Source organism: Muscardinus avellanarius (assembly GCF_963383645.1).
Source record: "Muscardinus avellanarius genome assembly, chromosome: 12".
NCBI classification, from domain to species: domain Eukaryota; kingdom Metazoa; phylum Chordata; class Mammalia; order Rodentia; family Gliridae; genus Muscardinus; species Muscardinus avellanarius.
In genome coordinates, this window is record NC_137798.1 from 37351030 (window position 1) to 37365406 (window position 14377).

At 34.4% G+C, this 14377-nt stretch overlaps 1 protein-coding gene across 1 annotated transcript in view; it reads left to right on the forward strand.

The window, feature by feature from the left end:
• Window positions 1-14377, forward strand: part of NUBPL (NUBP iron-sulfur cluster assembly factor, mitochondrial) — a gene marked incomplete at both ends in the record, with an annotated part of 253458 nt that overhangs the window by 81491 nt on the left and 157590 nt on the right. Inside the window, 2 exons of the mRNA XM_080707130.1 lie at window positions 7370-7409; window positions 7496-7586. Of these exons, the coding sequence (XP_080563256.1) occupies window positions 7370-7409; window positions 7496-7586 (131 nt within the window). The remainder of the gene's footprint in view (window positions 1-7369; window positions 7410-7495; window positions 7587-14377) is intronic.

Genomic DNA, 14377 nt, shown 5'->3' on the forward strand with positions numbered 1-14377 from the left:
GGATTAATTCACTGATGAGAGCCCCTGTGTTCCAATCACTTCCTAAAACCCCATCTCTGGGCATTGCTGCATTGCTTCCATCACATTAGCCTTTGGAAGGATGTTCCAGATCTAAACTGTAGGAAGGGACTTTGCCAAACTACCCTGAAAGAAGGCCCTAGTGACTTGTGACTCTGTCCTGACTCTCAGATTGATAATTCATATTCCTAGCATATCATGACTTTTAGTTATGAAGTAAGGCAAATTCACTAATGTAATCATTTTTCTTTTAAGTTTGTTTCATAATTATTTTGATGTTGCTAATATAATTGTACTATTATCTTTACCTTCTCAAACCCTTATTATTTATTCATGATACATTCAAAAATTTTTTCTGGCTTTTAGAAAATATACAGAAAAAATATTTATTTATAGTCACTTCATTTTTTCTATCCCTACTCGTTTTCAGCCTCTGGTAACTCTCATTCACTCTCACATTCTATAAGATCAACTTTTTAAGATTCTGAATGTATACATGTGAGATTTAACATATGCATTCATATGTATATATGAGATCATGCAGATGCATATATGAGTTAACACAGTGATTACTTTCTAGTTCTAGTATATTTCACTTAATGTAATGATCTGTTCAATTCATGTTGAAAATTATAGAATTTTGTTCTATTTATATCAGAATAATATTCTATTGTGTGTATGTACCACATTCTTTGTCCATTTATCAGTTTCTGTACAGTAAAAAAGCTATGATTAGAGTAAAAAACAATGTTCAAAGTCTATGAAATCATTCTAAATTTTTTCCTTAATCCTATTCTTGGGAGGCTAAAACAGAAGAATCACAAGATTGAGGCCAGTTATGGCAACTTAGTGAGACCCTCTTATGAAAATGAAAAAAAAAAACAATAGTAACAAAAATATCCAAATAAAAAATTGTCAATAGACTTAAATAGTAATTTATCCAAGAAAGACAAGCAAATAAGTATTCAAAAATGGTCAAAATTACTAAATGCCAGAGGGAAAGAAATAAAAACTAAAATAAAATATGTCGTCTCACCCTAGTAACAATAACTATTACTCAACAGGCCAAATATATGTGCTGGCAAGGATATGCAGCTGTTGGTGGGAATGTCTGCTGGATGGAAATTGTTTCTCTGTTTCTGGCATGTATTCCCTATTTCTTCTTTGTAGCTAATCTCTTTGAGTATTTTCTCTAGCGCTGGTTTTGAAGATATAAATTTCTTCATTTTCTGTTTGTCATGGAAGCTTTTTATTTCTCTATCTAATTTGAAAGATTGTTTTGCTGGGTAAGAAATTTTTGGCTAGAAGTTGTTTTATTTCAGAGTTTGGAATATGTTACTCCAGGCCCTTCTGGTTTTCATGCCTTGGTTTGGGAAGTGTGGAGTGAATCTAATTGGTTTGCTTCTGAATGTCACTTGGCCTCTGTTTTTGTTACCGTTAAGATTCTTTCCTTGGCTTCTACATTTGTCTTTTTGACTATTATGTGGTGTGGGGAACTTTTTTTCTGATCTTATCTAAAAGGAGTTATGTAAGTTTTCTAAACCTGTGTATTGCTCTATGTTTGAAAAATTTTCTGCTATTACTTCTTTGAAGAGATTATTAATCTCTTTAGTTTCACCTTCTTTTCCCTCCTCTATTCTGATTATTCTTAGGTTAGCTCTCTTACAATGGGCCCATATTTCTTCAATGTCCAATTCTTGCTATTAAATTTTTTTTCTAAGTTATAAACTCTGTGTTCGTTTTTGGAGTGATCATTTTCTAGGGGCAAGATTCTATCCTCCATGTGGTCTAATTGATTGTTTATAGTTTGAATTGATGCCTTTACTTCAATGATTGCATCCTTTATTTCTTTCAGACTTTCTCTAAATTCTTTTTGAAAGTCCTGTATTATTTCTCCAGTTACATTCCTCATTTGATCTTCTGGATCAAATCTCTGCATTTCTGTGTTATTGTGGGGTTGATATTGTGGGGTTGTGGGAGGTCATTTCTTTGTTGTTGTACCTCCTTCCCATGATTTCAGAAGTTTGTGCCTTCTCTGGCTTCTTCTCTGGTCACCACAACTTCATGTATGGTGCTCTGGATCTCTGGAGTTTGTGGTAATCTCAGCCGCCACTACTCTTTTACTGGGTTGTATCTCAAAGTCTCTGACCCAGGGAGTAGGTCGAGGCTGCGCGAGTCCCTGGGCTGGGCGGTTTCCCATGGGGAACTGCGACTAGGGTGTGGTATCTCTGCCACCACTAATTCTTCACTGGGTTGAACTGCGAGATCTGAGACCCAAGGAGTTTATCAAAGCTGTGCTAGTCCCTGGGGGTGCAGTGCTGGGATTTCTCCTGTAGGAGCCGTAATTTCACTTATGTTTTTTTTGCACTCTGGTTTGAAGCTCTCGGGTGTGGTGAACTCGCTGCATCTGGTGGTAATATGGCGCCTCTGCCACGCCCTTGGCTGTGAGTATGGCGTATTTCTTTTCTGGTTTTGGGCTGTGCTCTGAATCCTTGGAGTGTATGATGAGCTTAGCTGCTGGAAGTTTTAGACGTCTTTGCGCTGAAAGAACTGCTGAATTACAATCAACTGATCCGCAGTTGCTTGCTTCAGCTCCTTGTTTACCTTTTCCTCACTGGAGCCTTGTGTTGTGAGGCAAGATGATGTCAGCGTGGCACCCGCTGCCGCAGTGTTGCCAGGTTTCTTTTCTGCTCTCTGGTTGTTCTTCTTGTCTTTTTCTCTGTCCCTTGTGTTTATAGTTTTTATTTCATTATTGATAGTGGTTTTTGGCTATGTAAAGCACTGATTTTGTGGCAGTAGAGATCGAGTGTTAGCAGGACTCATAAACACTACTTTTTCGCTCGCCATCTTCCCGGACGTCCTTTTTCTTATTTTTAGATTCCTCATACAATATTTTTTCTTCTTGTTTATTTCACTTAGTATGTATGTCCTTCAAATTCATCCAGATTATGGCAGATGGAAGGATCTTAATTTTTAACTTTCAATAATGTATGTATGTATGTGTATATGTATGTATGTATGTATGGTATTGAACCAAGGTGCATTTCACCTCTTAGCTACATTCCCAACACCATTTTAGTTTATATTTTGTAACAGGGTCTCAATATATTACTACACACTGGCCTGCAACCTGTAATCCTCCTGTCTCAGTCTCTCAAATACTGGGATTATAGTTGTTCAGCACTGCCCCAGACTGTGCCAGTTTTTTTTTAATCTCTGTCCATTGATAGGCATCTAAAATGTTATCATATCTTTGCTACTTTAAATAATATAGCAGTGAACATGGGAGTTTAGATATCTTCACAAGGTAGTGGTTATATTTCCTTTGGCTATATACTCAGAAGAAGGGTTAGCTGGGTCATATAGTAATTCTATTTTTAGTTTCTCTAGAAGCCTCCATACTAATTTTTTATAATGGTTGTACTAATCTGCATTCCCACCAACTATTTATATTATGCTTTAGATCTGCTTTTTTTGGTGTATGTGTGTGTGGTACTAGGGGTGGAACCCAGGGGCTTTTCTACCTTCGGGCTATACTCCCATATATTTTTTATACTTTGTTTGGAATCAGGATCTCACTAAGTTGTTGAGAGCCTCATTGAGTAGCTGAGGCTGCCTTTGAACCTGTGCGATCCTCCTGTCTCAGCCTCCAAGCACTGGGATTACAAGCCTGTGCCACCATACCTGGCTCATGCTTTGGGTCTGAAATGTGCCCCCAAACATCACACAATTCAGCAATGTCTAGAGATGAAATAGAACATGATGGTTCTAACTTCAGGATTATGTCATTTCAGGTGTGGCCTTGTGATTTGTATCTGTCACTGGTCCCTTTCTTTTTCTTTTTCTCTCTCTGCCTCCTGCTTGACATAATCTGAGCAGCTTTCTTCCTCTATTACCTGACACAATGATGTTTCTGCCTTGGAGCCACACAACTGTGGACTGAACCTCTGAAGCCATGAGCCAAGTAAACTTTTCCTCCTCTGTGTTGTTCCTTTCACATACTTCAGTCATTGCAACAAAAAGCTGACTACACAGTGCACTAGGTTCCCATTTCTCTATACTCTAACCAGCACTTGTTATCTCTTGTCTTTTTGATAAATACTAGATGTGTGTGTGTGTGTGTGTGTGTGTGTGTGTGTGTGTGTGTGTGTGTTTACTGGGGTTTGACTCCCCTTAGTGTAATTAAGGGGGGGAATATCAATCAGAACAGAGGTTATAAGAAAAAAATGAGGCAAAGGGAAAGTACAGGGTAGGATGATGGAAATAATTCCAAATATTTCAGCAATATGAATATGACTGTATATAAACTTCACATTAAAAGACTGATTGAAGGATTGGAAAAAAACATACCCAAATCTGTGTAGGTACAGAGTATTTACGATAGTATTACAATTTATAATATTTATACCTAAAACATAAAAATATGGAGGCTAAAAGAAGCAGAAAAGAAAAATTAGGAAAAATGAAAGTTGATGTAGTATCTTAATAATAAACTTTAAAGCAAGTATTGAAGGTAAAGAATTATTACATATAAACAAGCTCTATTATATGGCAATTTATAGAATCTTTTTTCAAGAATACCTATAGAAGTCAAGTGTAGCTAAATGTAGAGCACCTGCCTACTGTGCTCGAGGCCCTGCATTTATGCAGACACGTGGGGTCTCTCTCTCTCTCTCTCTCTCTCTCTCTCTCTCTCTCTCTCTCTCTCTCTCTCTCTCTCTCTCTCTCTCTCTCTCTCTCTCTCTCTCTCTCTCTCTCTCTCAGCTAATATATGCACAAAATATACCATATTCTCTCCCTTAAAGCAAGTTTCAATTCACTTCAAAATTGGGGATAATGTTATAAATGAAACTTTTGGGATATAGCTAAATTAGTAGAGATAAAGCAGTAGGCTTTCTCTTTAAATTTATATTTAAAGAGAAAATAAATGAGTTAACCATTTAACTTCAAAAAGTAATAAATCTAAATAATATAGAAGGAAGGAAATATTAAGAGAAGAAATTGATGAACTGGAAAACAAAGATAAAGAAGCTGACCAATAGAAACAAATTCTATTTTTTTTTAAAGAGTAATAAATTAGAGTTACTGCCTGGCAAGTTTGGTTTAAAAAAGGAAGAGGAGAGAAGAAAAATATATTTGAAATAAAAAGTGGATTTGGCATATGCAACATATGTTCCAAATATAAGAAAATATTTGAGTAACTCTAGGAAATACATTTCAAAATTTTGTTGAAGTGAGCACTTTCTAGAAAAATATATATCCAGATCATATAAGTTTAAAGCAAATTTAGGAAGAAATCTGCTTATTTTGGTTTATGAGGCTAATAAAGCCTTATAAGGACAGAATGAAAAGGGAAAATTACAGTCTCCTTACTTACCATATATTAGAAATCTTAATCAAATACTAGCAAACAATATTCAGCATTGTATGAAACAACTAAATTATGATTAATTTTGATTTAATCCAGGGAAGCCAGATTGGTTCAACTTTGGAAAAATATAGCTGTTGATGTTACTTACCATCTTAGCAGATCAAAGGTGAAAAAGCATTTAATAATTCAAACCCCTTAATTGTAAAAAGGAACATAATTTACAAAAGACAGTTTTCTTCAAACATTGAAGATATGTATTGAAAAAATTGAAAATAAAAAATTAGTGCAGAGCAAATGAAGAAAATACTCTAAACATCTAAGCCAGATTTTTTGAAAAGAAATGGAAATGTTTGGTTGGAGAAAATCTTGCTATCAAAGTATGTATGGGAAAATTGAGATAGTTACCTTAGTCAAAAGTTAAAGAAGGATACTGTAAGAATGCATACTCATCAATCTTTTGTTGAAGGGCTATGGTCTTTTCTTTGAGTGGGAGTTAATCTACAAATTACTTGTATAAAGAATGCCTATATTCTTTATCTGTAATTTTTAGTTTCAGGATCGTTACAGAGGAGTAAGAATCTAAAGAAACATAAAGTAAAATCTAAATACAGAATACTGCTATATTTTTATAATTTTGTCCTAAATTTTTAGATCAGTACTTGTTCATAAAGAAGTTGTATGTTAGCCGGGCATGGTGGCGCACACTTGTAATCCCTGCGCTTGGGAGGCTAAGACAGGAGGGTCGCACAGGTTTGAAGTCAGCCTTAGCTACTGAGTGAGGCTCTCAGCAACTTAGTGAGACCCTGTTTCCAAATAAAGTATAAAATAGGTCTGGGAGTATAGCCCGGAGGTAGAAAGCCTCTGGGTTCCACCCCCAGTACCACCACCAAAAAAAAAAAAAAAAAAAAAAAAAAAAAAGTTGTATTTATTTATTTTGGTGGTACTGGGGTTCCTGGAAGCCCTTCTACCAACGGGCTACACTCCCAGACCTATTATATTTTTTTTAAATTTGGAAACAGGGTCTCTTAAGCCAGTGAGGCTGGCTCCGAACCAGCGCGATTCTCCTGTCTTCCTCTCCCAAGCGCGTGCTCCACCACGCCCGGCAAAGAATTTGTATTTTATAGTAATCAGTTGTTGACTATATAAAGCATTGTTTCTTTGTTTTGTATTTGATTATCGGTAGTAGATTGTTTTCCTTTTGAGCTTAATGCAGTTTCTTATCTCAGATTTCATAATAGTTTTTCAGCTCTTTTGAATTTTCTTACCTCAACTCTTCAAGTACAGAAAATAAAAATAGGAATAACTTTGATGTTAGGAGAAGAAATTAGATATTTGTACATGTACATATATGTATGTGTGAATATATATGCACATACATATTTTACTGGGTAAGCATATATATGTAATTTATGTATGTACATGAATAAAATTGGTGGAAAACTATTGAAGCTATTTTTAAGAAAGATATTTTGAAATTGTAGGTGAATTATTTTCAATGCAACTATAATCCAACTATTTTTAGATGTATCTATCTAGAGTTTTAATAATATATATAATATTTAAATGTTTTCAAATTGAAGTGAATTACAGTAGTATGAGCAGCCTGTTTGTATTCATAACTTGACAGTCTTTGATAAGATTTGGGGCATGGACAGGAAAAGGAGAGATGTTAATCAAAGGATAGAAGGTTTTCTTTAGACAGGAGACATAAGTTTTCGTGATCTATTACACAGCTTGGTGACTATAATACATTATTGTGTGCTTTCAAATTTCTAAAAGCATCAGTTTAAAATGTTTGTAACATGAGAAAGGATATGCATATGAGATAATGAATATGTCTAATATAACCACTCTGTAACATATACATGTATATGTAATTATGTTTACTTAGAAACAATAAATGTTTTTAAAAGGTAAAAATGTCAATATGTTTATATATACTTTACCTTTCTAAAAGAGACTTTTTGTTTTTAATTTTAGATAACCTAATGAGGCCTCTTTTGAATTATGGTATTTCTTGGTGAGCATATCTCTTTTTTTATTACTTTTCAGAGTGCTATCCATTAATTTATACAAATGAGTTATATTTTGGGTTTATTGTTGCAGTATGTCCATGGGTTTTCTGGTTGAAGAAACTGCACCAGTAGTTTGGAGAGGCCTTATGGTAATGTCGGCCATTGAGAAACTGTTGAGGCAGGTAAGAAGTTGCATTAAATATTATTATTGGAAAGGCTGTGGTTAATGCCATAGAGAATTATTAAAGTAGTCAAGTCTGAGATGTTTTGCAAAGGAAAGTACTTGATTGGCTGACTATATAATGAGTAATGTAGTCTTAATGAGTTACATGGCGCCAAGGCCAAATTTCACTGTTACATGATTTAATCTTTCCCATTGCTATGAGCACATAAAATCCTTGTTTCTTACTCTATATTGTTTTGTTGATTTGTTGAGTGTACAGTAAGAAGAGCAAGGCTATTTTTTAAGTAATCTGTCTTCTTTAGACTTATGGTTAATTTCATTATGGCCACAATTGAGTTATAGCGACAGTGTAGAAATTTCCCAGATGCAGAAAAAAATTATATAAACTGTGGTACTTGTGATTTTAATTTACTTAAGAAAAGGGCGTAATTTTGCTTTGCTCTGAATTTATGTAGTTTAGTTAATAACATCTTTCCATCAATTTTAATTTATCCTTAAGAAAATATTTGATTGGGTAATCTTTTTTTTTTTTTGTGTGTGTGTGTGGTACTGGAGATTGAACCAGGGACATTCTACCTCCAAGCTAAACCCCCAGCCCTATATTTTGAAACAAGTTCTCACTAAATTGTAGATGGACTCACTAAGCAGAAATTCTCACTAAGTAGCTGAAGCTGGCCTTGAACCTCTGATCTTCCTGTCTCAGCCTCCCAAGTACTATAATTACAAGTGTGGGCCACCACACCTTTTTAGGTAATCAAAATATATCAGAGGGTTATATGTTATTTATAGTTTGCTTAGAATACATGTTATATTTTTCTCAGTAGATGTAAATTTGTAATTATGCCCTGGGTAAATATTAAGTGATTTGCATTTATTTTATTAATAATTTTGTTATACTTTACAAATGTTGTTATAGTTTGGAATTTGAATGTGAGCCTTTATTCCCCAAAGGCTCATGTGCTGAAGACTTGGTCTTCAATAGAACAATCTTCAGAGGTGGAGCTTTGGGGAAGTGATTGGATTGTGAGGGCTCTGATTTCATTGGTGGATTAATCTATTGATGGGTTCATAATTGGATGGAATATTGAGAGTGGTGGAAACTTCAGGAGGCGGGGCCTAGTTAGGGAAAATAGGTTACTGGGGGGCATGTCTCGCAAGGTATATATTGCCCCAGCCCTGTCCTTGCTCTCTTTCTGCTTCCCTGGCCACCATGAAGTGAGCACCTCATCTTCCTCATTCAACTGACATGATGTTGTGCATTGCCAAAGGCTCAAAGTAATGGAGCCAAGTGACCATGGACTGAAACCAAAATAAATCTTTCCTTAGAAACAGTGCTATAATATTTACTTAGTTGTCTTTTAAACTACTTACTAATTTAAATTGTTGATTTACATTGATTGTCTTTCTGATACTAGACCAATCTTGTATTCCTGGGAGAAATTCTTCTTGCATGATATTCTAATTATAATATATATTACTTTAAATATATACAGGATTTTGTTAAAGACTTTTGTGTCACTACTTATGAGGTATATTGGTTTGTGATTTGTTCTTTCTGTAGTCTTTTTAAAATGCTGTATGAGAGTTATACTGGCCTTAAAACATGAATTGAGAAGTAACTTCCTTCCTCTTCTATTTTATGAAAGAATATATGTAAAATTGTTACTAGCTTTGGTTTAAACAGTTGTATTTGATGGAATGTATCAACAAAACTTGGGCCTGGAATGTTATGTTTTGCTTCTGGGTGGGAGAATATTTTTTGTGACTAATCCTATTCAGAGTTTTAATTTTACCTTGTTTCAGTTTTAAATTGTGTTCTATAAGATTTTTTTATTTTGCCTAATTTATACAATTGTACATGATTTTTTCATAATATTCCTTTATTTAACTTATAAAATTACCATTTAATATATAACATAGAATGTAGCAATGTTCCTTACCTCTTCATCTTAGTAATATATTTATTTCTTTTCTTCTTGTTCTTTATAAATTTTATCATTTTTTTCAAGGAACCAGTTTTTGGCCTTTACATTTTAAAAATTCTTCTCCTCTATATTGAAGTCTGTCTTATCTAATATAGCCACATAACCATATGCATATGATTTTCATGAAGTATTTTTTAATCCTATTATTATTATTATTATTATTATTATTATTATTATTGGTAATGGGGATGGAACCCAGGGGAATTCTACCTCTGAGCTATGCCCCCGGCCCTATTTTTTATTCTTTATTTTGAAAGTGGGTCTCCCTAGGTTGCAAAGGGCCTCACTAAGTAGCTGAGGCTGTCAAGAGAACAGTGATCCTCCGGTCTCAGCCTCCCAAGTGCTGGGATTACAAGTGTGTGCCACTACGCCCAGGGAATCCTATTATTTTTAATGTTCAACTTTGTTGTATTTAAAATGGATCTCTTATAAATAATATATAATTTATATTACTAATTTATTTAGCCTGGTAATCTTTGCCTTTTAATTGTATTAACTCACTTATATTTGGTATAATTATTATTATGATTTGACTTTTTTCTCATTTGTTTCGTTTTATTCTTCCACTGTTTTCAAATTCTTATTTTTATTTTCTTGTATTTTTTGATAGATGAAATATTTTTGAAGTCTACTTAAATTTTTCTATCAACTCTTCAGCTATATCTCTTGGTGTTATTCTATTGCTGATGTTTTCTTAAGTTATTACAGTGCTTTTTAACTGCTTTCAAAGGATTAAATGAGAAGATGAAGACATGAATGATAAGATTCCTGTGTAGCAATGAAGGCTGACTAGATACTAAATATCACAACTGTTAGTTTTGCCTAGCTTTTACAACTGTGTTCATGAACTCTAATAGAGCCTGAAAGTTGACATGGGCAAATCTATTATTGGTAACTGGCATGGCAGAAGGTCCAAAGGGATATACGATATCCAGATAATAAATTAGAGAAACATTGAAATAAAATCCTGGTTCCTAGCAAGACATGTAGTCAGGAGGGATCAGGAGACTGTGAAAAAGTAAAGGGATCAAATTATGGGGAAAAAGCGATTCAGTAGCTTTGATGGAATAGTGTGATAAATCACATAAATTGACTGTTTGAAGGAAGAAAAGTTAGGCTTTTTTTCAAATATAATATGGAGATATGCTCAAATGTGAGTAAAGTTATGTCTCTAAAGTGAGAAAAAATGTCAAGAATCATGGTATTAAGGTATGGTGGGAGTAGGGTTACGAGATATAATATGGGACACCCAACTAAGTTTGAAAATAAGATATACAGTAAGATATACAATGAATAATTTGGGACATACCTCTACTAAACATTGTCCATTGTGTCTGATATTCAAGCTTAACTGAATTTCCTGTACTTTTATTTTCTAAATCTAGCAACTCTAAGTAGAAGTGATATCAGTAAGACAAGAAGATAAGAAAGTAGGCATGCTAATGGGGTGGGGTAGACTTGCTTGAGAAAGACTTGCTTGCAGAGTTTGAGGTAATACCAAAGGTACGTTATTGAGTCCATATGGCAGGTATGAATCACTGAAGCAGAGTGAGCATTAGAGTAGGAGGTGGGGAGAAGACTTATAAGACAGCTCAGAATCCTGATGTAATTTATGAGGGGAGATGGTTTGTTAACTACTTTTATTAATAGCGGCAAGTCTTCTGAAGGAGAACTGGTTTTTCAGAATACAGAAGCAGTGGTATAAGAAGTCTCTTGGTTTTAACTTCTCAGTGTCTAGTAATTTATCTGTATAATTTCACCTCACCTCCTTCCAACCTTATCGATTAGTGGAAGGGAAAAAAATGATGAGTAAATATGGTATATGTTCATGAGTGTATATTGTGATGTCTTGTGAAAAGGCTTGTTGGGACATAAAAACAGAAGTTTAACTTTAGTATCAATTAAGAAAACTGGGTGGATGTATGTTAGAATTTCATTTTGAGTACTAGATTTATTAGTTCAAGTGTATTTTTATTCTCCAAATATTTGAAACAGTTTCTCTTTATTTTCTATTTTAACTTTAATAATTAAAGGCATAAACATCTAGTGTCATTCACTCAATGAATAATAGTTTCTAACTTTTCTGTTATTCATGAAGATTCTGTGTATTTTTGTCTCCTACATTGTGCTCAACATAGATAAAAATTAAAGTTAAATGAAAGAAGTCTTTACTTAGGATTTTTGAGTTGGGAAATGTGGGATATTAAAAAATAATTTTAGTTATTAGAAAAAGAGTTACAGAAAGGAAAACTTCAAAGGCTTATGTGGTGTGAGCACCTGCTGTGGTCACAGTGTAAACCCTGGAGACTGGGGATTTTGGCAGCAGTTCTAGTGCTTTTAGTTCAGTCTCTAGTATCCCCAAATGTGAAGCAGATGCCAGTTTTCTTCTCCAGGGTTCTGGTAATGGCATATAATGAGATGGCTGTTTCCTAGCAACTAAAGAAGCAGTTCCACTTTAGCTGCTCCTGCAATAGGAATGAGACATTTTCCCTTGATAGTTGGTATTAGTGATTTCCCTGACAATGGAATTTCACTTTTGAATTAAGGAATGTTCGCAGCCTTTGGTTTCCTAAAGAATTTTGCTTTTGAGTTGGGTTAAGCTCTGCTTAATCCTTTATAAAATGGAAAAAAAACCCCACAACAAACTGTTTGAACCCCTAAGTACCTCTCATGGGAAGAGCCTGAGGAGTTGGATACATAGTTTCTCAAATGGCAAGTGAGTTTACAAGAAGCTATAATAGGTATATTTTTCCAGTGTTTAATAGGATAATTAACAACCAAATTCTTTTCTGTATTTAATGTGTGCAGCAAATAGAAGTTTATTAGGTAATGGCTAATGTATTGTGGAAATAAATACATATAAAATTTTATTACCAGTACTATTTCAGCATAAAATCTATATAGTAAAAACATATTCTCTATAACCCATTTGATTTCAGACAGTATTTTATACCCAAAATAATTATTATACTCAAAGATTTTAATAGGCCCTCAGAGTTCTCTTTAAGGTGTTTATCTTTAAGTAGTAGTAGTTGTGCCTGGCATTGTGGTGCACGCTTGTAATCCCTGTGCTTGGGAGGCTGAGACAGGAGGATTGCACAGGTTCAAAGCCAGCCTCAGCTACTTAGTGAGGCTCTCAACACCGTATTGAGACCCTGTTTTCAAATAAAAATATAAAATAGGTCTGAGGGGACAGCCCAGAGGTAGAAAGCCTCTGGGTTCCACCTCCAGTACCACCAAAATAAATAAATAAATAAATAAATAAATAAATAAATAAATAAATAGTAGTAGTAGTTGTTAGGTATCTACACTGTAACTGAATCATACTTTTAAATTATATTTGACAGTAGCAAGAGATACAATAATCTTTTTACTGCTAAAATATTTGGAGGCATGAAAAAGTTACTACAGATAGCCTTTTTGTAGTCATTCTTAGTTTAGACAGTTTCTAAGGAAATTACTTGTTTTTCTCCCTTTGACATTATATAGATAATACAAATTACTTTTCTCATCCAGATTTATAGTATGATATATTAAGTTTCAAATGTTCTTAAACACTTAGGCAAAAAGATAAATATTCAACGATATTCTTAAGATAAGTAAGCCTGAGATATCACCTGACTCCAACTAGAATGGCAATCATTCGAAACACAAACAACATATGCTGGCAAGGATGTGGAGAAGTGGGAACTCTAAAATATTGTTGGTGGTATTGCAAATTAGTGCAACCACTTTGGAAAACAGTATGGAGGATCCTCAGAAGGATGGGAATTAACTTACCATTTTATCCAGCAATACCACTTCTGGGTATCTACCTCCTCCAAAAAGGAAACCAAACTACCAAACTAATGCATGTGTATCTATGTTCATAGCTGCACAATTCACCATTGCCAAACTATGGAACCAGCCAAGCTGTCCATCAACAGATGAATGGATTACAAAACTGTGGGATATGTACACAATGGAATTTTACTCAGCCATAAAGAAAAACACTATTATGTCATTTACAGGGAAATGGATAGAACTGGAGGACATTATGCTAATTGAAGTTAGTCACAAAAAATAAGAAATCAGATGTTTTCCCCAATATGCAAAAGCTAGGGAGAAATGGGTAACAGGAGGAACTCTAGATGAAGAAGGAGATCCTATAGAGGAGCAAATAAGGCGACCTAACTGAGAGGATTGGAGGGGGAAAGAGGGAAACTCTCTAAAGCACATGATGTACTTAAACATATCAAAGTCAATCACTAAGCCAAGCATGAGAAGGAGGGAGGGGGAGGGAATGGGGACGGGAATTGGGTAAGGGCTAATTGAGTGATGTGTGCATGTATGTCTCTACCATCTTTTATCCCATCAAGATGTATGACTACAATGCACCAATAAAAAATTTAAAAGAGATTAATTTAGCCATATCTAAATATAACAAAAATTATTATCTTGAAGGGGAAAGGTTCACAGACTATATTAACTATAGGTGAAGTTATTGAATGTCTGTATTTTCAGTTTTGGGCATTTGATCTTATTCCTTCCTCTTTATGATTTTTACATCCTCATGTACTTTAGGAGGTCTCATATTTAAAAATACTTAATTAGGTCACCATAAAATATTAGTAATAAAGAACACTAATTCACTTGAACAGAGAGTAGATTTCAGGGATCTAAAACTTACACTTATTTTTTAAAAGCTTTGTAGGCTGGGCATGGTGGTACACACTTGTAATCTCAGTATTTGGGAGGCTGAGACTGGCCAGCCTCAGCTATTTAGTAAGAAGACCCTCTGGAAATTATTGAGACTCTCTTTCAA